General features: G+C 44.5%; 1 protein-coding gene across 8 annotated transcripts in view; it reads left to right on the top strand.

Moving 5' to 3' along the window:
• The first annotated feature begins 697 nt into the window (after positions 1-697).
• GOLGA4 (golgin A4) overlaps positions 698-20,637 on the top strand; it is a 132,014-nt gene continuing 112,074 nt past the window's right edge. For 2 of the 8 annotated variants that reach the window (XM_049871120.1, XM_049871122.1), the window contains exons 1-3: positions 698-1,072; positions 11,780-11,869; positions 20,204-20,302. In XM_049871120.1, the coding sequence (XP_049727077.1) occupies positions 1,001-1,072; positions 11,780-11,869; positions 20,204-20,302 (261 nt within the window). In that variant the 5' untranslated portion in view covers positions 698-1,000. Of the gene's footprint in view, positions 1,073-11,779; positions 11,870-13,655; positions 13,776-20,203; positions 20,303-20,637 lie in introns of those variants that run through there. The other 6 variants (XM_049871121.1, XM_049871119.1, XM_049871124.1 and 3 more) reach the window with 4 other exon arrangements.

The following is a 20,637-nucleotide window of genomic DNA, read 5'->3' as shown; positions in this document are numbered from 1 at the left end:
ATCGCCAAAACAACGAGCAGATCTGTCCTAGAAGTACAGCCAGAATGCGCCTTAGAAGCGAGGATGGCGAGACTTGGTCTCATGTACTCTGGCCATGTTATCAGGAGGGACCAGCTCCTGGAGAAGGGCATCATGCTTGGAAGAGGGCCAGCAAAAAAGAGGGAGACCCTCAACGAGATGGACTGACGCGGGCTGCAAGAATGGGCTCAAAGTGACCACCACTGTGAGGATGGCGCAGGACCAGGCATGGAGCGACGGCGCTTCACAGGGATCAGAAGTACTGAACAAAACTACATTATCCTTTAGGGGCCACCTCAGGCCCCCGCAGTTCCACCCTTCTCCCAGCCTGGACGCCGTTCTCCGCTGGGGGGCCTGGCACCCTCTCCGCCTGACTTCGCAGCGTCGAGGCGCAGCTAAGCGACGGGCCAGGGATCCCAGCAGGAGCCCAGCTAGTCCCCGGAGAAACCTCCAGCCAGCGCCGCCCCCCAGCGCGCATGTGCGGGCGCCTTGTCCCCTGCGGCCCCCCGTAGGGCCCCGTCAGCGCGCATGTGCGGCCGCCGTAGGGTCCCGTCAGCGCGCATGTGCGGGAGCCTTGTCCCCTGCGGCCCCCCGTAGGGCCCCGTCAGCGCGCATGTGCAGCCCCCCCCTCCCAGGGTCCCGTCAGCGCGCATGTGCGGGAGCCTTGTCCTCTACGGCCCCCCGTAGGGCCCCGTCGCGAGCTCCACGTCGGCCGCGCAGGCGCCCTGGGCGCACCGTTCACCTGCTGCCGTTGTCGCCGCCGCCGCCGGGGCTGGATGGGGGGCCGAGGCCGGCCGGTGGCACCCGGGAGGAAGAGACGCGGCGGCGGCGACGCCGACACCTGTGGGACGAGCGTCCCGCCCTGCCTGCGAGCCCAGGGAGGAGGCGGCGAGGCCCGGCCCCCGCAGCCCCTGGTGTAGAGAGGTGACTCCCCGGCGCGCACCCTCAGGTCTCGTTCACGCTCGGGACCCCGCGCTGCGCCATGTTCAAGAAACTGAAGCAGAAGATCAGCGAGGAGCAGCAGCAGCTGCAGCAGGCGCTGGCTCCGCCTCAGGTACGATGGCCGCCGCTCTCCTTCCCTGGTGCCCGACGCCCCTTGACCTGGCTCGGGGGTGAGAGGGAGGGCAGCTCCGTCCTGATCCCTGACCCTGATCCTAGGACCTCCCCAAACCCCGGGCCGGGAGGGCGCGCACGGAGACCCGGGTCCCCTCACCCCTGAGCCCGGCGCCGCCCTCGCGGCACTCGGTCCGGGAACGAGGGGGCCGGGCCTGGGACCGGGGCTGGGGCGGGCGGGCCCGAGCTGACAGCTGAGCTCCGTCGGGGTTCCCTGATGCCCTAGGCCAGGTCCCGGCTCCCTGGACGACCCCTACCCACCCGAGGTCCCAGCTGGTGGGTGAGCGCGGAGGGGAGTCCCTTCTAATGGTTGCTCTCCGAGCCGGCGCCCCTCTGCCATCCCCGCCCCGAAGTGACCCACCGCGCGGGCGCCCTCGCCCCCGCCCCCAAGCCCGGCCGCCCTCGCCCCCAAGCCCGGCCCCGCAGGGAGGACCGGGGTCGCGCCCTCGGTCCCAGGCCCCCGGCAGGAGCGGGGACGTGGGGAGGCGGCGGTGGCGGGCGTCCAGCGGCCGAGCCGGGCACCAGGCGTCGCTGCGCGGAGCTGGGTCGAGCCCGGCGCGCCCTGAGCGCGGTGCTCCGCCTTCCGCCTCCAGCTTCCCCGCCGGCCTGCGGCCCTGCGCGCTTTGCTGCCGTCTGCGGGTGCTCCAGGCCCGAGGCTGCAGGAAGCGACCGTTTACGGGGCAGGGGGCAGCTTGGCGGCTTCGGGAAGCAGCCCCCGAAGTTGTCAGCCTACGCGTTCTGACGCGTCAGCACGTGATCTCGGAGGGTGCTGTCGGCCGGGGCGCCGTCGGCGGGGCTCCTGCCGAAGTTCCTCGAAGGCCTCCTTCACCGATTGCGCAAACCTTTCTTTCAGTTTTAGGGTTTCTGGTCGCTAGGAGTCGGAATCGACTCCACAGTAGCGAGTTTGGTGTTTGGTTTTGGTCTTTGTCTAGGAGTCCTGGTGGCGCATTGGCCCAAGCGCTCGGCTGCTAACTAAAAGGTCGGTGGTTCCAATCCACCAGCGGAGAAAGACGTGACAGTCTGCTTCCGCGAAGATGACAGCCTTGGAAACCCTAGGGGGCAGTTCTGCTTTGTCCTGTAGGGTCGCTGTGGGTCGGACTGGACTTCACAGCTGTGGGCTTGGTTTTTGGTCTTTGCCTGCTGTTACAATAAAGCATGAGTTTTGACTTAATCGGTGGCATTTTTAATAATTTTTTGACATAACATTTATTTTGTGTTGAAGCAGCTGTTGCGCTGAGTTTATTCTGAGACGAGTTGGAAAATTGTTCTCTTAAAATTTAGTTTGTGTGGACTAGAACAGTGCTTGCGAAAGACATTGCAACGTGGCACCGAAGGTCTGCTCATTCTTCCAAGTAAAGTGCAAATAGAGATCAAAACTTAAATAGTAAAGATTTTCATTTTATGTGATTTACTGTAGACTTTTTAACTTTACAGGACGCTTAAGAAAAATGAGGCAGAGATGGAGAGGGAAATGGACAGGTTAGTGAATGTAAGGCAGTTAACATTTGTAAACGTGCACGATATCACTGATCCACGATGTCACTTCTAGAAATTTATTCAAAGAAAGTAATTTAGGATGTATTAAAACACAGCTATGTAGGTTTTCATTTCAATGTTAGGTAGAAGCTTGCTAAAAATGTCCAGCAGTTCTCGAACAAACCTATCGGGTAGATAATCCCGTCCTTCCTCTTTTATCCATGGGAAAACAAGGCCCAGAGAATTGAAGTAGCTTGCCCAATGCCATTCACCCATTGTTAGAAATCACAGGAAACTTGGTAACACAGAAAGATGTTTGTGTTAGTAGCCGCACGTAAAAAGCCACATGTAACACGTGATCACAGCTTTGTGGGAAAACGTGTCTATATGTGAGTTTACATACATCCTTAGTGAAAGTATTCAGGAAGGAGATGCCCTTACGGTGCTCGTGAGCCATGAGTGTTCTGTTCCTGACCTGTAATGTTAGTTTTTTTTCATGAAAATGAATTGCTTTTTTGCAGTGGGAAGAAAGGTGCTTAGTAGTAATAACAGTAAAGGTAGTCACAGGCCAAGGTAGAACTCCCTGTTTCTTCAGTTTAGTACTGTTGCATTGGCTTATCTTTAGTGAGAGGGTCATCGGTATCAAATAAAACACTTTGTGTCCAAAGGTTAAAAATCCTCTTTGATATGTTCACATTCTTGAATATATGTGTATTTACCAAGAAGTAAAAAATAAGTTGTCAATCACCTACTGGTAGAAACTTGGTTCTGTTCTGGTCCTAGGTCCTCAGCTATTCCCAGCCCCTCAGGAAAGAAAAGTTCCGGATAATTGTTTTCAGAGAGTTAAGGATTTCTTTCAAGCACTAACTAAAAAACAAAAACAATACGAAACAACAACAACAAAAAATGCTTTTTTTTGCAACAGATTACATACATCCTTTCCTAAGCAAAGGATCTCGAATGTGTATGATATTCTCTTCTTCTGACTCGGGCATCATTTTTGAGGATAAGTTATTCTTTGTTGGAGGCACCATGCCCTCTGGATTTAATAGGGTTTGAGAGGCAGTCCCGTTTTACCCACTCCAGAGGATTGGTCTGATCCTGTTCTTTTTTTTTTTTTAAATATTTTTTATTGTACTTTAAGTGAAAGTTTACAAATCGTCAGTTTGTCACATATAAGCTTATATACACCTTACTCCGTACTCCCACTTACTCTCCCCCTGAGTCACTGTTCTACTTTTTGTAGTTATTTTGAAACCTCCCTTGTCTGCCATGTGTCTTTTTTCTCCCTGCTTCTGAACTGTTTTGGGCTTAGTAACAAGATACACAGACTTCTGACATTTTGTGTAAAACAAGGGCAAGTACCTAAGGAATTCTTTAGTGTACTTCAGTGTTAACACTAATGTGGAGTCTTTTGTTTTGAGTCCTCGAGGGCTTTTTGGTGCATTCTTTCTCCTTAGCTTGCATTCCGTAGAGGAGATTGCCTGACAGGTGTTTAAAGTAGGGTGAGTTATCACGTGTAGGCAGTTCTGGAATAAATAAATGAGCCATTTGCATCACAATATTCACAAAATTTTCCAGCAATAATACTGATATTGTATAGAATTCTTTAAGGTATTGAAAGCGTTTAAACCAAAACAAAACAGCCTTCTAGTGGCTTCCGATAACTTCTGTTTGGTTGATGCTAAGATTATTTGAACCACTCCTTGGAGGATATTAAGGAGCCCTGGTGGCGCAGTGGTTAAAGCGATGGACTGCTAACCGAAAGGCGGGTGGTTCAAAACCACTGCTGGCTCCGCAGGAGAAGAATGTGGCGGCTTCCGTAGAGATTCACAGCCTCAGATACCGGTGGGGTCACTGAGTCGGAACCTGCTGGACGGCAGTGGGGCTGGTGGACATTCAGTCATCAATTGCCCAGCTCTCTGATGATTAAAACTAATTAAAAATAAATTTTAAAGAGTTTTAAATCAAGATTCACTGAACACTTTTAACAGCAAATACGTATTTTAGATTTTTTAATTTCTTACAGAGATGATTCAATAAAAGACATTAAATAATAATATACATACTAATTTTTGGGGATATGTGTATTATATGAATAAACATTTTTTGAAACAAAGTCAGCATTTTTAAAATAATACTAAAACTTGAAGATTTTCAGTTATTTTTTGATTCATATGGAGGTAAAAATTCAAATAATGTGATATAAGAACCCCGTTGCTGTCGAGTCAATTACTGACTCATAACGACCCTGTAGGACAGAGTAGAACTGCCTGTAGGGTTTCCAAGGAGTGGCTGGTGGGTTCAAACTGCCTGTCTCTTGGTTACCAGCCTGAGCTCTTAGGCACTGTGCCACCAGGGCCCCTGTCTATATAGTATTTACAAAAAAAAAAAAAAACACAAAAACCCCACTGCCATCAAGTTGATTCTGACTCATAGCAACCCTATAGGACAGAATAGACCTGCCCCATAGAGTTTCCAAGGAGTGCCTGGAGGATTCCAGGTGCCCACCTCTTGGTTTTCAGCCGTAGCGCTTTACTACGCTACCAGGGTTTTGTTTGTATGGTATATAAAAAAAAAAAATGGTATAGAAGGTTATAAAATGAAATGCAAAAATACTTTTTTGCTCTTCTCATTTGCCATTCATTAGACCATTTCTAGTTTCTGTTTTTCTGGTGGTTGCCTCTGTAACTAACTCTACATTTTTTTTTTTTAATTGTACTTCAGATGAAGGTTTACACAATAAACTAGTTTCTTATCAAACAGTACACACATTGTTGTATGACATTGGTTAACGATCCCATGACATGTCAGTACTCTCCCTTCTCAACCCTGGGTTCCCTATTACCGGTTTTCCTGTTCGCTCTTGCCTTCCAGTCCCTACCCCAGGGCTGCTGCACTCCTTTAGTCGTCTTGTTTTTTTCCATGGGACTGTTCAATCCTTGGCTGTAGGGTGAACCTCAGGAGTGACCGCATTACTGAGCTGAAAGGGTGTCCGGGGGCCGTAGCTCGGGGTTTCTCCAGTCCCTGTCAGGCCAGCGAGTCTGGTGTTTGTTTTTGGCTCACCTACATTCTAAATGCTTATAGCTGTACTTTGATTTGTCAACTGTAAGAATTTTTCATTAGCTTGAAAATGTCTTCTGAGCTTTCTAATTTAAATTTTATTTGTTGTCATTTTTAATTCTTGATTCATGAACATGAGACAGTATTTCTTGACTTGGCATTTGTAAAATGAAGAAATTAATGGCTTGTCATTTCCTTTAGCTCTTTTCAGTTCTTCCATTTGTCACTTTAACCAGGTTAAGTTAGTTACATAGTTTTATCTCATCATTGCTTATATTCTTTTCTATGACTAGAAATGCCTTTGCCGCTTTGTTTATGGTCGAGTCTGAAAATCAAAAAGCCAGTGAACAGTAGTTAAATATTGTCATTATATGGATATTGTTGTCTGTAAAGCAGGTCGTATGTTTGGAGTTATGAAGAGAATTACGTGTTACGTGCGTACCGGGGCATTTGAAGGGGACTGCTTAAGTGTCAAGGCCAGAGCCTCTTTTCTCGCATCAGTTATTCCAGAGCATTCCAGAGTTTAGTTTTGCATATTTGAAGTATGATGTTCTTGAATTGCCTTTTGTTTTTCCTGGAGTTTTTAAAATTCGTTGCCTTGTCAACAGAAGAAATGTATGTTTTCTTTACCATATCACTAAAAATCTTCCAGTCACTTGATCATATTATTCAACCAGCCAGTACTTTAATGTGGTTGACTTCTTTCTAGGCCTACTGTCCAGCTCTCATTCTGGGATTTCCTTACATTGCATTTCTGGGTTAATTCCATAATCCTGTGTTGACTTGCTGGTCTATATCTTGAAAAATGTTTTTCAGAAAGGCTATCTGGGAGACAACCCCTTCGAATCTTTTAATATCTGAAAATCTCCTCATTTCACCTCAACATTTATTTGGTGGGGTATAAAATTCTAGGTTGAAGGTAAATTTCCCTCAACCTTTGAAGGTATTTCTCTGTTATCTTCTAACATGATGTGTAGGGGAGAAGTCTGATTTCAACACTGCTCTTGTTTTCCTCTTTGGGAGTTAACCTGATTTTTCAATCTTTTCTTTTTTCTTGATTTTCTAAAATTTCTACTTATAGTAGTCCTGCTTTTTTTCCCCTTAACCCCTCTCAATATTTTTTTCCTGGAACTGTTATTACTCTTTCTAGATTAATCCTTTTTTTTTTTTTTGGTTTTATATATTTCATCATTTTCTGTTCTGTTTTGAGAGATTTCTTCAAATTTTTATTTCAATTTCTATTGAATTTATTTTAGTAATAATATTTTAAATTTCTACTAATAATAACACTAGTCAGCGTTTCCAGTAATTATTTTGGGCCAGGTACTTTTCTCAGTTCATTTCATACATTATGTAGTTTATATATACAGTTTATAAGGTGCGGACTAATATCAGCCCAGTTTACAGATAAAAAACTGAGGCTGAGAGAGGTTAAGTAGCTTGTTCATGGTACACAGCTAGTAAGTGGTAAAGCTGAGATGTGAACGCAAGTAGTCTGACTCTAAAGTTCGTGCCTTTTTTTTTTTTAATTGTGATAAGTATGTATATAACAAAACATTTGTCATTTCAACATTTTTTATGTGTACGGTTCACATAATTACGTTCATCATGTTGTACAGCCATCACTATCTGTTTCTAAATTTTTCCGTCACCCCAACAGAAGCTCAGTGCCCCCTAAGCAGTGACTCCCCACCCCCCCGCCCCAGCCCCGACCCCATTTAGGTTGTTTCCACCTTTTGGCTTTTGCGAATAGTGTAGAGCCCATACTTCTAACTGCTGTGCTACGCTTGTGGCTTTGTTTTAGGTTTCAGGAGCAGTTTTATGGAAACCAGAGCGTCTCAAAACTGAGAGGATAGGTGTTATCTATACTTTGATTTGTCTGTACTTTGATAAGCTCTGTTCTTTGACTTATTTGATTTTTCTATCGTCACTTGTTATGTTTTCATTGTGGTCATCTTATCTTTCTTTAGGAAAATAACATGATTTTATTGATTGTTAATTTATGTTTATGAATGAGTGCAGGTTGGTTTATTTAGATAACTGGTATAGGCTTCCACTGCTCCTAGCTGTTGCTCCTCTGTGTGGAGAACTAAGTATGTTTGTTTGTGTGAATGTGTGTGTGTGGGGCGGGGGTGTATGGGAACAGGCAGGTAGGAATCTCTCCTCTGCCAGCTGAAATAAAGAGGGCTCTGCTTTGAAAGGCGATGATAAAATTTATCATCTATACATTCTTGAGAGTGAAAGGGTAGGCTACTAATAATTATCTTGGAACATAAACTGGCATGTCCTGGGACTGCTTTGGGCAACTGAAGTATATTGTGACCCAGCTGCTCTGTGGTATTAACCCCCACCGTGGAGCCCTGGTGGTGCAGTGATTTAGAGCTCAGCTGCTAACCAGAAGGTCGGCAATTTGAATCCACCAGGCACTCCTGGGAAACCCTGTGGGGCAGTTCTGCTCTGTCCTTTGAGTTCTTGTGAGTCGGACTCAACTTGATGGCACCATCTTTGTTTTTTGGTATTGGACCCCTTACTCCTCCAAGCAGGTTGCTCAGTGTATTTGGTAGTTATTTCTGTCTTCATCTTGGGGATCTGTTTGGGTTCCAGAAGGTTGACTCTCTTTGGCATACAAATTCAATGACTCTTCTGTGAGCAGTAGGAGCCCTAGTGGCACAGTGGTTAAGAGCTCGGCTGCTAAGCGAAAGGTTGGCAGTTCAAATCCACCAGCTGTTCCTTGGAAACCCTATGGGACAGTTCTACTCTGTCCTGTAGGGTCCCTTTGAGTCGGAATTGACTCAACAGCAGTGGGTTTTGTTGTGTGTGTGTGTGTGTGAAATGGGTGGTGTCTTAGCCGCCTAGGGCTGTTATAACAAAAATACCACAAGTGAGTGGCTTTAACAAACAGCAAGTTATTCTCTCACAGTTTAGGAGGCTAGAAGTCCAAATTCAGGGTACCTGCTCCTAGGGAAGGCTTTCTCTCCCTGTCTGCTCTGGGGGAAAGTCCTTGTCATTAATCTTCCTGGTCAAGGAGCTTCTCGGTGCAGGAGCCTGGGTCCAAAGGACGCATGTGCTCCTGGCTCTTCTTCCTTGGTGGTATGAGGTCCTTGTGTCTCTTTGGTTATATCTTTTATATCTCAAAAGAGATTGGCTTAAGATACAAACTTATCTTGTAAATTGAATCCTGCCTAATTAACATATCTTCCGATAACCCCACCTTATTAACATCGTAGAGGCAGGATTCACAACACATAGGAAAATTATATCACATGGCAAAATGGTGGACAGTGACACAATACTGGGAATCATGGACTGGCCAAGTTGACACACATTTTTGGGGGATACAATTCAATTCATAACAGGTAGGTTTTTTTTGTTTGTTTTTTTACTGTGGGTCCCAACAATAACAACAACAAAAAAAAAATCTGAGAAACACTGATCTAAAGAATACTGGGAAAGTGGATGGAGGAGTCAAGACCTGTGTGCTAACCCAGTTCCTGCAGTGTGTAACCTGGGCAAGCTACGTGAGCGTTCTGAGCTGCTTATTTTCTCGTCAGGAAGTTGGAAATGATAACACCTGTCTTGCTTACCTTTCAGGTCGGTTGTGAGACTCAAGAGAGGTCAAGTGTGTGGAAGCACTTTGTAATGGCAGAGCATTTATTTATTTAACAGCGTCTGCCAAGCGCCAGGTGCTGTGCTGGGTACTGCGTTTGTCTCGAAGGGTAGTTGGGACCCGTGTACCGTGGGGGGAGGAGACAAGGACTCCCGGTGTGACGGTGGTGTGCTCAGGGTGTTGTGGTTGTAAATAGGAAGACGTTCCTGGAGAGGGTCAGGGTGGCACCTGAGTAGAGTTTTGAATGATAGTGAAAAATCATGGCATAGGGACAAGACATTCAAGGCTTACTGTTCCCCCCCAAAAGGTGACTGTATTTGTTTCCTAAGGTTGCATAACAAATTACCACAAACTTAGTGGGTTAAAACAACACCCATTTATTATTTCACAGTTCTGTAGGTCAGAATTCTGATATGGAGTGACTGGGTTCTCCTTTAGGGTCTCACAACACTGAAATCAAGGTGTCACCCAGGCTGCATTCTTGTCTGCAGCTCAGGGTCCTCTTCTGAGCTCGTGTGGTCATGGTAGAATTCAGTTCCTTGTAGTTGTAGGGCTGAGGCCCTCATTTCTTCCCAATTGAGTTAGACTCACTGCCCGATAAACAAGTCATCTCTGGTTTAGAGTTACTATTGTCATTTTGATCTTGAAAAGACGACTGGGTTAGTGAGTTTTCTGAGTTCTAACTTCAGTATTTACAAGAGGTGTTTATTGAAAAATGGTTATTGAACTTTTCCCATATTTTGTAGATGCTTTTCCTCTCCTCACAAGTAAACTATTCCTTTTGGTTTCTACTTTTGATATAGAAATCTTTTTCCCATTCTGAGATTATAGAAATGGACTCTTGTATTTTCTCTTAGTTTTTTTTTTTTTTACTTTTCTCTTCTGTGTGACATTCGGATTTTTAATATAGCGTAAGTATTAAGTAGAGACCAGTGGTGGTTCGGTGGTAGAATTCTCTCCTTCCACGCAGGAGACCTGGCTCGATTCCCTGCCGACGTAACTCAAGCGCAGCCATCACCCATCTGCCAACGGACGCTTGTGTGTTGTGATGTTGAACAGGTTTTGGCGGAACTTCAAGACTAAGACATACTAGGTCGTTACCCTGTGGTGTCTGACTCATGTCACGGAGCATGTTTTCAAGGTTCGTCCACATCTTTGCATGTATCAGGACTGAATTTCTCTTTACGACCTGATCGTGTTCCTTTATATGGATGTAGCACATTTTATTTATCCATTCACCTGTTGGTGGACACGTGGGTTATTTCCACCTTTTGGCTACTGTGAATAATGTTGCAGTAAACATTGGTGTATAATTACCTGTTCGAGCCCCTGTTGTCGGGTTTTTATACTGCAGATTAAAGGAGCCAGGCTGCTCGTTACAGAACTGAATGAACTGGCATCTCAGTATCCAGCTGGGGTGTACAAGGTAGGCTGAAAGCAAGGCCCTTGATTTGAGAGGTGGGGAGGTGCTCTTTGCCTGTGCATTTCACAGTATGGAATGTTAGAGCCAGAAGGGACCTTAAAGATTGAATTGACAACCTCTTTTTTTTTTTTAATTTTTATCGTGGTTTAAGTAAAAGTTTACAAATCAAGTCAGTCTCTCACATAAAAATTTATATACACCTTACTATATACTCCTAGTTGCTCTCCCCCTAGTGAGACAGCACACTCCTTCCTTCCGCTATTTTCACGTCCATCCGGGCAGCTTCTGACCCCTCTGCCCTGTCATCTCCCCTCCAGACAGGAGCTGCCCACGTAGTCTCATGTGTCTACTTGATCCAGGAAGCTCACTCTTCACCAGTATCGTTTTCTATCCCTTAGTGCAGTCCAATCCCTGTCTCAAGAGTTGGCTTTGGGAATGGTTCTTGTCTTGGGCTGACAGAAGGTATGGGGACCGTGACCTCCAGGGTCCCTCTAGTCTCAGTCAGACCATTAAGTCTGGTCTTTTTATGAGAATTTGAGGTCTGCATCCCATTGCTCTCCTGCTCCCTCAGGGGTTCTCGTTGTGTTTCTTGTCAGGACAGTCATTGGTGGTAGCCGGGCACCATCTAGTTCTTCTGGTCTCAGGCTGATGTAGTCTCTGGACACCTTTTTTTTTTTTTAAATAAACTTTTTATTTTGCAATAATTATGATTTACAGAGAAGCTGTGGAGATAATACAGATTCCATCTGTCCATCACCCAGTGTTACTTTCCTTTTGTATTATCGTCTTATGCTGGTGTTCCAACCTTATTTTATGTTTGAGAACACACAGCCCTTAACAAGTTAATTTTTGCTAAGATTGTAATTCTGGTTGGTGGCAGAGTCAGGCCAAGGATCCAGTAGATGGCCTGGGTCTTCTAGTTGATCGTGTTCTAGTTAGCCGTTTCTTCTTCTCATGTGTTTGCTCTTTTCCTTTCTTTCGTTGGCTTCTTTGGGCATCAACTGGGAGAAGGACCATTCAGCACACGGTGCACTGGTCAGTGTAGTCTTTCTAATATGTGCAATGATTTTTTAATCTAGGCGTCCTCCAATTCTTCAACATCAACAAGAACCAGAAGCAGGACGCCTTCGTTTACAGAGCAACTTGACGAAGGTACACCCAACAGAGAGGTAAGCTTGGAGTTTCTCTAATAAACATCTCGCAGGAAATTTACCGCTCTAAAACGTGGTACGGCTGTTGATAATCAAATAGGAGATTATTTTGACAGGTCAGTTACTTAATTCCCAGGTATTATCTTTATTAATAACATTTTTTCCAAAGAGTAGTTATACTTCTCTAAAGTGTGTATGTGTGCGTGTGTATATACGTTTGAAGAACCTCAATTTGAGAGTGTAATATACTTGGCATTTAATATTCTAACTTTTCAGAACAATTTGTTATCATTTAATTGTATATTCAACATAGCATCAGATAGGAAAAAGCTCTGCATTTTCAAGCTAGTGAATGGAAACCAAGAAGTAATTTAACTGATAGTGTGTAACTAGCAGCTGGCACCATAGCTAAGATTAGATATTTGCAACCTTTTTTTTTTCTTCCTCCTGTGAAGTGTAACAAAGACATAGGAAAGTGGGTAAAGCATAAATGTGTAAGTCAGAGAGTTACCTCAGAGCAAATCCTCCTGTAACTGCCGCCCAGGTCACGAAGAACGTGGCCAGCACTTGAGTGCTCCCTTCCTCTCTTCCCTCAGAAGATCGCCACCGCTGTCCTTTGTGCTGCTGGCTTCCTTCCTTTTCTTCAGAGTGGGACTGTGTAGGTGTGCTTTCTAAATGTAAACGTAGTTACGCACTTGGGGTGTTTCCTAGCTGTTGTGACTGTACGTTTCCTTCGGCGCACACATGTCCACAGTTCTTTTGATATATATACTTTAGAAAGAGAATCCCTGGGTCAAAGAGTGTAGTTTAAATTATAGAAGATAATGCTGCCTGTTTTCCAGAGTGGCTATACATATTTACCTTCCCACTAGGGGTTTGTAAGAGTGTGTAGTGGTCTCTTACAGTTTGAATTTGCCTTTCTGTGAAGACTAATAGATTGAGCATTTTCCGTCTGCGTATTTGCCTTTTGGATTCTTTTTTTGGTGAAGTGGTTGTTTGTGTCTCATGTCTGCTTTCTGTTGGATTGCCTTTTTCTTACTGATTTGTAGTTCTTTTTTATATCAGGTGTATAGGAGTTCTCTATTAGATGTATGTCTCCAAATATCTCGCATTCTGTGGCTTTCCTTTTTATTCTTTTAACGGTGTCTTTCGATGAAAAGAAGTTCTTCATTTTAATGTATTCCAATTTATCAATATTTCATGACTCGTGTTTTTTGTTTCTTGTGAAAGAATTCTTTTCCTACCCTGAATGTGTTTTTCTGTATTGTCTTATTTGCTTTTCACATTTAGATGTATGCTTAACGTGGAAATGATTTTACAAGTAGATATCAAGTTTCATTCCCCCCTATATGGCTATACAATTGTCCCATCCTTTTCACACTGCTCTGCAGTGGCACCTTTTTCAGAAATTAAATGTCCATGTTTGAGTGACTTTGTTTCTCAGTACTCTATTCTGTTCCATTGCTTTGTCTTCGATCCACTACGACACTGCCTTAATAATATCTGTAGTCATATGTTAAACTTCCTTCCAGTAGAGCGGATCCTCCTACCTTGTTCTTTAATGTCTTGATAGTACCGCATACATTTTAGGATCAGATTGTCAAGTTTCACAAAATAAACTCAAAACACAATGTCAACAACAAAACAGACCTGTAGAGATTTTGATTGGGATTGCATTGATTTTATAGACTAATCTGGAAAAAGTCTCAAAATTACAAGTAAAATTTTGTAACCTTCTCAGTATTACAAATAGAACTGCAGTGAGCATTGTACATATACCTTTATAATGCTGTTAATTCTGTAGGATGGATTTCTAGGAATGAATTTAGAGACCATCTCAAGAATAGATTTGATGCAGTGAACTCTAAAGAATGAAGACCAGAAGAGTTGTGGGAAGACATCAAGGACATCAGACATGAAAAAAGTAAGAGCTCATTAAAAAGATAGGAAAGAAGATGTCATGTATTGAGTTGTGTCCTCACAAAATATGTGTCAACTTGGTTAGGCCATGATTCCCAGTGTTGTCTGGTTGTCCTCTATTTCGTAATTGTAATTTTTCTATGTGTTGTCAATCCTAATCTCTGTCTGCGGTTAATGAGGCAAGATTAGATTATGTTAAAGAAGATTAGGGTGCAATTGTAACACCCTTACTAAGGTCACATCCCTGATCCGGTGTAATGGGAATTTCCCTGGGGTATGGCCTGCACCACCTTTTATCTTACAGGAGATAGAAGGAAAGGGATGAGAGCAGAGAGTGGGGGTTCTCGTGCCACCAAGAGAGCAGTGCCAGGAGCAGAGCGCATCCTTTGGACCTGGAGTCCCTGTGCTGTGAAGTCGTAGACCAGGGGAAGATTGATGACGGACCTTCCTCTGGAGCCAACAGAAGGAGAAAGCCCTCCCCTGGAGCTAGCGCTCTGAATTTGAACTTCTAGCCTACTGGACTTTGAGAAAATAAACTTCTCTTTGTTAAAGCCATCCACTTGTGGTATTTCTGTTATAGCAATGCTAGATGACTAAGACAGAAGAAAAAGACCAAATGGATGTCGGAAGAAACTCTGAAACTTGCAATGCAGAGTAGCTAGAGCAAACAGAAGAAATGATGAAATAAAATTGCTAAACAGAAGATTTCAAAGGGTGGCTCCAGAAGCCAGGGTCAAGTACTATAATGAAATGTGCCAAGACTTGAAGTTAAAAAGCCAAAAGGGAAGCACATGCTTGGCATTTCTTAAAGCTGAAAGAACTGAAGAAAGAGTTAGACCTTGAGTTGCCATATTGAAGGATTCTATGGGCAAAATATTGAATGATACAGAAAGCATCGAAAGAAGATAGAAGGAATACCCAGTCACTCTACCAAAAAGAATTGGTCCGTGTTTGCATATTAGTGTTTCTTTTTAACACAAAAAAAGTAAAGTTTAACTCATAATATAACTATATGTCTCCCTCCCCAGGAGACGCAGTAAAATCTGCAATCACCTACAATGCTTGGGAAGTAGAATGGTTTCACCAAGTGAATTTTTTGGTTGATGAAAGGTTTACCTTTCTGTCAGCTGTTACTGAAAATTTTTCTAATATGTCTACTTTCCTGTCTTAGTAAATATTATTAAAAAAACCCAAACCCATTGCCATCGAGTCTATTCTGACTTATAGTGACCCTGTAGGGCAGGGTAGAACTGCCCCACAGAGTTTCCAACGAGTGGCTGGTAGATCAACTGCCAGCCTTTAGGTTAGCAGCCGAGCTCTTAACCACTATGCCACCAGGGCTCCAGTAAATATTACAGATAGAGCTAAATAAGCCTGTCTTTGATTGCAGTGCCTCAGGCTTCTTTATAGGGACAAAAAAAAAAACAAAAACCTCTATATGAGCATAGACATTAAAGGCGAAGGGGAATAGACTGAATTTTAACTGACTCTGTGGGCCACAGCTCCCTGGTGCTCTGGCACTCTGTTGTCCTACACACGTGGCAGATCTGCCCAGATGACCATAGCGCCCTCTCCCGGTGATCCTGGACACAGCGCCCTCTCCCGGTGATCCTGGACACAGCGCCCTCTCCCGGTGATCCTGGACACAGCGCCCTCTCCCGGTGATCCTGGACACAGCGCCCTCTCCCGGTGATCCTGGACACAGCGCCCTCTCCCGGTGATCCTGGACACAGCGCCCTCTCCCGGTGATCCTGGACACAGCGCCCTCTCCCGGTGATCCTGGACACAGCGCCCTCTCCCGGTGATCCTGGACACAGCGCCCTCTCCCGGTGATCCTGGACACAGCGCCCTCTCCCGGTGATCCTGGACACAGCGCCCTCTCCCGGTGATCCTGGACATAGCCTCACTTCCCTCAGCACAGGACTTCCTTCCCCTGTTCCTACTCCAGAGGAAACCTTTTTTCTCAATCAAGTCTTAGGTGCCCTGGATTTAGCAAAAATTCCTTGGATCTGTAGATTGTGTTTTCCTTCCTAGTTTCTCGGGCCAGTGTGTATTTATTTCCATCTCTATACCTTGAGTCTTTTCAGGGGTGATTAAGGGTAGCAGAGAGTAAGACTTCTTGTCTTTCTTGCTGTATTTTTGGTTTAAAGCCTTTATATGCAGTGGAAATGCCCATATACACAAAATAGCACCTTAAGTCATGGTCTTATGAATTTGATCAAAATGATTTACCCATAGTCTGTACTCCAGGTTTCCTCTTCTGCTGCCATGCAGTCAATTCTATTCTCATATCTCCTGAAGGATTTGGTATCACAGATACTTTTTTTTAAAATAATTTTTATTGTGCTTTAAGTGAAAGCTTAGAAGTCAGTCTCTCACATATGAACTTACATACACCTCACTACATACTGCCAATTACTCTCCCCCTAATAATGAGTCAGCCTGCTCTCTCCTTCCAGTGTCTCCTTTCGTGACCATTTTGCCAGTTTCTAACCCCCTCTGCCCCCCCATCTCCCCTCCAGACAGGAGATGCCAACATAGTCTCAAGTGTCAACCTGATGCAAATAGCTCACTCCTCATGAGCATCTCTCTCCAACCCATTGTCCAGTCCAGTCCATGTCTGATGAGTTGGCCTTGGGAATGGTTCCTGTCCTGGGCCAACAGAAGGTCTGGGGGCCATGATCACTGGGGTCCTTCGAGTCTCAGATCGTTAAGTCTTGTCTTTTTATGAGAATTTGGGGTCTGCATCCCACTGTTGGAAACCCTGGTGGTGTAGTGGTTAAGTGCTATGGCTGCTAACCAAGAGGTCAGCAGTTCTAATCCGCCAGGCGCTCCTTGGAAACTCTGTGGGGCGGTTCTACTCTGTCCTATAGGGTCGCTATGAGTCGGAATCAACTCGACGGCAATGGGTTTGGTTTTTTTTTTTTGGATCCCACTGTTCTCCTGCTTCCTCAGGGGTTCTCTGTTGTGTTCCCTGTCAGGGCAGTCATCAGTTGTGGCCGGGCACCATCTAGTTCTTCTGGTCTCAGGATGATGTAGTCGCTGGTTCATGTGGCCTTTTCTGTCTCTTGGGCTTGTAATCGCCTTGTGTCCTTGGTGTTCTTCATTCTCCTTTGATCCAGGTGGGTTAAGACTCATTGATACATCTTAGATGGCTGCTTGCTAGTGTTTAAGACCCCAGATGCCACACTTCAAAGTGGGTTGCAGAACATTTTTTTAATAGATTTTATTTTCCCAATTAACTTAGTTGTCCCCTGAAGCCGTAGTCCCCAAACCCCTGCCCCTCCTTTGCTCACAGATACTTTTTAAGGTATACAGTGTTGCGAATAAAAACGAAACCAGTTTAATTGGCCCCAAATAGTAAATGTTGCTACTAAACAGCTGAATACACGTTGCCTGGGAAGATAGAAACAGGACTGTCTGTCTTCAGGGCAGAGGGACTTACACACCTGCTAAGGTACTAAATGTTTTAGGGCCCTCTCCGCCATATTACATATAAGAGATGGTAATTAAGTTTTTGTCTCCTATGAGAAGAAAGAAACTCAGATTCACTGAAAATGAGTAATATATAGTTTCTCAGGGAATCCCAAGGAGACTTTTTTACTGGGGAGAGGAAGCAATTGGTCACAATGCCCTGCCCCCTAACATGCCCTGCCCCCTAACATGCCCTGTGCCCTAACATGCCCTGCCCCCTAACATGCCCTGTCCCGTAACATGCCCTGCCCCCTAACATGCCCTGCCCCCTAACATGCCCTGTCCCCTAACATGCCCTGCCTCCAACATGCCCTGCGCCCAACATGCCCTGCGCCCAACATGCCCTGTCCCCAACATGCCCTGTCCCCAACATGCCCCCAACATGCCCTGTCCCCAACATGCCCTGCCCCCAACATGCCCTGCCCCCCACATGCCCTGCCCCCAACTTGCCCTGCCCCCAACTTGCCCTGTCCCCTAACATGCCCTGTCCCCTAACTGCCCTGCCCCCTAACATGTCCTGTCCCCTAACATGTCCTGTCCCCTAACATGTCATGGCCAAATTGTGCTGTGAGTTTACCTATGAGGTACCCTCTCTGTTTCAAAAATTCAGAGTCAGTAGATAAAACTTAAACAAGAATGAAAAGAGATCTATCTGGGTTCACAAACAAGGTAAACAAGTCCATGGGCTGAGAGGGACTGAAGCCCTGGTCCTGTAGGGCTCTGTATTGGGACAAAGACTGACTCCTGCTTCTGTGGGGTTCACAAACAAGGCAAACATGTCCGTGGGCTGAGAGGGAGTGAAGCCCTGGTCCTGTAGGGTTCTGTATTGGGACAAAGGCTGACTCCTGCCTTTGTAGGGTAAGGGTTTAAACTTGCAGGCATTTTCAGCTGGGGCTTTGTGAGAAAAACTAAACTCTACAGATACGATTTGAGTATTTTCTCAATTCTCCTGGGATGGCAGGAAGCTGGTAGCAGTTTAGGTATGTTACATTAACATATTCCATACAAGGCACACCTTAGGGCAGGCGTTAGGACATAATTTTCTCTCTAAATTCCGACTAGGAAGGACTGGACACATGCTCTATGCTGCTGAAGTCAGATTCTCTGCTACAAGCCAAGGTGTAAGGTGAGGCTTCTCCCACTGTGAGGGGAGGGAGAAAACAGCTGGTCCTCACTGTTGCCTAGAGCTCTCTGAGGCCCATAGGGAGACCTCATGACCTGAACAGAATCCGCTTCTCTTTGGCTTGGTAACTGGGTCCCTGATGACCCCTGTTTTGCCTTAGGGTAAGAAATCCAAACTGGGGCCCAGGGAATCAGATTGGCTGGATAAGGAGGGATGAACACAGAAAGAAAGAGAAAGATAATACCTTCCTTAAAATGAGCCTGTAAATGGAAACTTGAAAACAGATGCTGTGAAGGCAGTCAGTAAAATCAGGAATTGCGATACAAATTTACTCTAGATGAAATTAAAATAACAGAGCAGTCTGGAAAAGATTTTAAAACAACTATCTTCAGTAAGATAAATGAATGATTGATTTAAGAAGAACATAAAATTGTGAGAACGATAAAACAAACACAAAAAAACTAGAATACCACTATTCTAGTAGCTATGAAAGAGAACAAATTAGAAATTCTGGAAATGAAAAAAAAAAAACTGAAATAAAAATGTAAATCAGAATAAAACTCAGCTCAAGCAAAAAAATTGGGAAATTCAAAAAGAGTACTAAATAATCCTACCAAAAACGCAGAGACAAATGTTAAGGCAAAAAAAAAAAAAGATATATATAAGAGACATTAAAGATAGATTGGAAGCCTTCAGTGCATATCCTATAGGAGTTTCAGGCAGTCTTCCGAAGTGTTCAGACACATGTGACTTCAAGCCAGTTCAAGTGATGACTTCAATGGGGGACCAGACAGAAGTAGAAGACTAAATTCTACTTCAAATTTGGACCAGATTCCTTTTCTAAAGGTTTTATTTTGAAATAATAATAGATTCATAGGAAGTTAAAACAGGTATAGGGAAGCCCCTGTACCCTCCAACTAGTTTCTTCCAAGGGCGACATCTTACGTGACTGTTACTCGATCAAAAGAAGCAAAAGAAGGAAACCGACCTTGGGAAGTCCTGACAGCCAGAGAGTTGATGCAGATCTCACCAGCTCGATCTACATGCATCCTCTGTGTGTGTGTGCACGTGTGCGTGTCTGTGCGTGCGCGCGCGTGCGCGAGTGCCTGTGTTTAGTTCTATGCAGTTTCGTCACACGTGTAGACTTATGTAACCACTACCATCAAAAAATCCATTTTTAATTTTATATGAATGTAACTCATAATTTTGAATGTTTTGGTGTGTAGTATGTAGTTTCTGAAAGAAAACTAAGCACAAAACTTACTATCGATTTCAGTTCAAAAGTTTCTTCTGTACATATTTTAGAGAAAATATATTTGTATATATAGAGAAATATTTGTACGTACAAATAATGATTCTTCAAAGTTTTATGTGTTTTAGTTTGGCTGTAAATCTCCATGCCATCTTTTTGAATATCTAAAAATGGATGGCTCAGTATTTATGCTTGTCATATTAAAGCTTTATGTTCTTTACCATTTTTCTTTTTGGAGGGGGGTGGAGTATATGGATTCTTCGACCACATTGCCAGACACCTGTGTCGTGTGGTGCCTGGTGCACGGATCACTTGTATGTCAGTACGCAAGTCATTTGTAAGCTGGGGTTTGAGATCCTCAGCTGACCAGCTCGTCTTCATTTCTGACCTCTCCCGCCAATTTACTATTTTTATTTATTTCTCTGGGTGGGGTGGTGGTAGGGGTGGCGGCAGCCTAAGCCAGGAGGCTCTTACAGAGTGTCATGCATGCTGAGTGGTGAGAACACTTTGCAACCTGCCATTATGATTGTTTTTATCATTTGTTTTATTTTTACACCCCTGCGTATTACACTGACTGAGACAGCTACTAGCCGGAATGATAGCAGAGCCCGCCTTTCTTTCTGAGTATACTATCTTTGCTTTGGATCCCTCCAAACAGCTTAAAACAAAGACTGACAGTGTGGTGAGTCCCACCGCTTTCTGCATTCCCTTTGCAGGGAAGCAAAGTAATTTGGTAATTCTAGAAGCAAATTTCATGTTGCTTGCCATTTACCGTCTCAAAGCATCTTCCATGCCCTGTTGCTAACCCTGCTCTAAACAAATCAGAGAGCAAATTGCTGAATTCTGATGGCTGGTGCGCTTCCTGGTAGTTTTTTAACAGCAACAGAATAACACTGTTTTCATTAATGCGGTGAAGACTACCTTCCCTGGGTCTAAACTCTTAAAGTTTTCTTCATAGACAATGTTTGCTTATTAATTTGAAAAGGTACGCCTTGTTAGAAATGTCTGTTCTACTGT

The sequence above is a fragment of the Elephas maximus genome, chromosome 27 (assembly GCF_024166365.1).
Source record: "Elephas maximus indicus isolate mEleMax1 chromosome 27, mEleMax1 primary haplotype, whole genome shotgun sequence".
NCBI lineage: Eukaryota > Metazoa > Chordata > Mammalia > Proboscidea > Elephantidae > Elephas > Elephas maximus.
Note: the sequence above shows the minus strand (reverse complement) of the source record. Positions and strands in the feature narration are given on the sequence as shown.